Below are 2126 nucleotides of genomic sequence, written 5' to 3'. Positions count from 1 at the left end.
TTTCTCTGTGCTCGGCACTGTGCTAAGCTGCCCGTGTAGGTCAGCTCATTAGTTCTTGCAACAGTAGGAAGGGAGGTGAGTGCTGCTGTTTCCATTTCATAATTGAGGCAGCTGAGGCTTGGAGAGGAGAAGGTCTTGGTCAGGAACGCTCAGCTTGTTCATGGCAGAGCTGAGATTCATATCAAGGTCTAGCCAAGCACAGAGCCCCTGCCCCAAACCATGTGACACGTTGCGTTGCCTTTGTGCATTGTCCTCTGACATATGTCTTTAGAATGCTAAGGGAATACATTCCCACAGTCAAAAATGCACACTGCAAGAGGACAGAAAGCGAGAGTCTCTCTCCCTCCCCTCCCCACCAGGCCCCCAGTTCCTCTCCCCGGAGGAAACCGACGATATCAACGTGTCCTTCAGGGAGGAAGAGCGTCTTGGAGAAAGCTTTCAGATCTTTTTATGTTCAGAAGAATCACCACCCTGTCACTCCCCCCCCCAGCTTCCAAGGCCACCAGCCAGGTGGCAACCGCCGGGGGAAGGAGGATCTGGAGGAGAGGAGAAAGAGCCTGGCCTTGGGGCCGATGCTCGAGGAGTCTTGGTTTTATTATCTGCACTGTTCTAACTTCAAAAAGAGGAGGATGCATTCATGCATTACTTGTGTTACTAAAAATTACTTAAAAACATAGAGCCCACCTGAGGCGGTAGTTGTGAGGACACGGGTAAAGCACCTGGTCTGTCCAGTAGGTAGCAGTTGTCATCACTGTCACCTTTATTATGGCTTGGAAGGAAGAGGGTCAGGGGAAAGGCGTCTTGAGGATGTTATACCCGTGAGATCTTTTAACCACGTTTCTTCCCTCCAGCAAAAAGGAGTTGGGATGAGCGAGCCGCTAGTGGACTGTGAGGGCTACCCCCGCTCCGATGTCGACCTGTACCAAGTCCGCACCGCCAGGCACAACATCATCTGTGAGTGGCCCTCGCGGGGACTTGCCCCACCTTGTGGTGGGGAATGGTAAAGGCACGCAGATGAAATCGCCCATGTTGAATATCGTCTGCTGCCCTCTCTTCTGCCGTATCTTATTGTCCCCATCGAGGCACTGAGAATGAAGAGAATCGGTTGGAACAGAACGTTCTGTACTTTGAATTTCATCTTTTCACTGTGTTTTTAAGAACATTACTTCACTGCGGAAACTTGACTGAAATAACGGAGACCCAAGTCCAATATTGCTTCTCATCTGTATCAAATCCATCATGTGTTTGTTAGGGAAAAGGTTTTGGCCAGGCACAGTGGCTCATGCCTGTAATCCCAGCACTTTGGGAGGCCGAGGCGAGAGGTTTGCCTGAGCCCAGGGGTTCAAGACCAGCCTGGGCAACTTGATTAGACCTTATCTCTACAATAAATCAAGGAAAATTACCTGGCCATGGTAGCGTGTGCTTGTAGTTCCAGCTACTTGGAAGGCTGAGACAGAAGGATCACCTGAGTCTAGCAGGTTATGGCTGTGGTGGCTGTGAGCATGCCACTGCCTCCAGCCTGGGCAAGAGTGAAACTCCTACTCAAAAAATAAAAAAAAGAAGGAAAGAGGTTCTGCTGTTCACAGAAATTTCCTGACTATGGCCACTCAAACATTAAAGACACAAAGTGTCTCTCAGTAGGGACATTTGGAGGTAGGTGGCGCAGGTCTGGTCAGCAGATACCCAGACTCTGCCTCTACCTTCAGGGTCACTGGTCCATGTCCCAGGCAGGAAGAGAAGAAAGGAAGAACGTTGGAAGGGTGAAGGTGCTGCACTAGCAGGCGCCTCTACTAAAGACTCTTTTCTCAAGTCCACCCCAGACCCCTGCGCCAGTTTCCGCTTTCCTCCTAGGCCCCTCTGTCTGCATGGAACCATGGGAGGTGTGCTCCACTATGAGTGTGCTGTTCTCCTAAAGAAAATATTTATTTATTTATTTTGAGTTGGAGTCTCACTCTGTCACCCAGACTGGAATGCAGTGGCCGCTCCCGGTCACCGCAGCCTTGACCTGCTGGGCTCCAGTGATCCTTCTACCTCAGCTTTCCAAGTAGCTGGAACTACAGGCGCGCGGTACCACGCCCGGCTAGTTTTTGATTTATTGTAGAGATGAGGTCTTGCCAAGTTGCCCA

The 2126-nt window shown here is 50.6% G+C and overlaps 1 protein-coding gene across 4 annotated transcripts in view; it reads left to right on the top strand.

Annotated features, from left to right (window-relative positions):
* Positions 1–854: 854 nt before the first annotated feature.
* The window catches only part of PSMD9 (proteasome 26S subunit, non-ATPase 9), a 21092-nt gene continuing 19820 nt past the window's right edge, over positions 855–2126 (top strand). For 2 of the 4 annotated variants that reach the window (XR_002482063.1, XM_021713215.1), the window contains exon 1: positions 858–954. Coding sequence is in view for 2 of the 4 variants with exons in the window: in XM_021713215.1 (XP_021568890.1) it covers positions 867–954 (88 nt within the window). In the remaining 2 variants the exon portion in view is untranslated. Of the gene's footprint in view, positions 955–2126 lie in introns of all 4 variants that reach the window. The other 2 variants (XR_002482062.1, XM_008059745.2) reach the window with 2 other exon arrangements.

This window comes from Carlito syrichta, unplaced genomic scaffold (genome assembly GCF_000164805.1).
Source record: "Carlito syrichta isolate Samal-C Ts95f unplaced genomic scaffold, Tarsius_syrichta-2.0.1 Scaffold304341, whole genome shotgun sequence".
Classification (NCBI taxonomy): Eukaryota; Metazoa; Chordata; class Mammalia; order Primates; family Tarsiidae; genus Carlito; species Carlito syrichta.
Note: the sequence above shows the minus strand (reverse complement) of the source record. Positions and strands in the feature narration are given on the sequence as shown.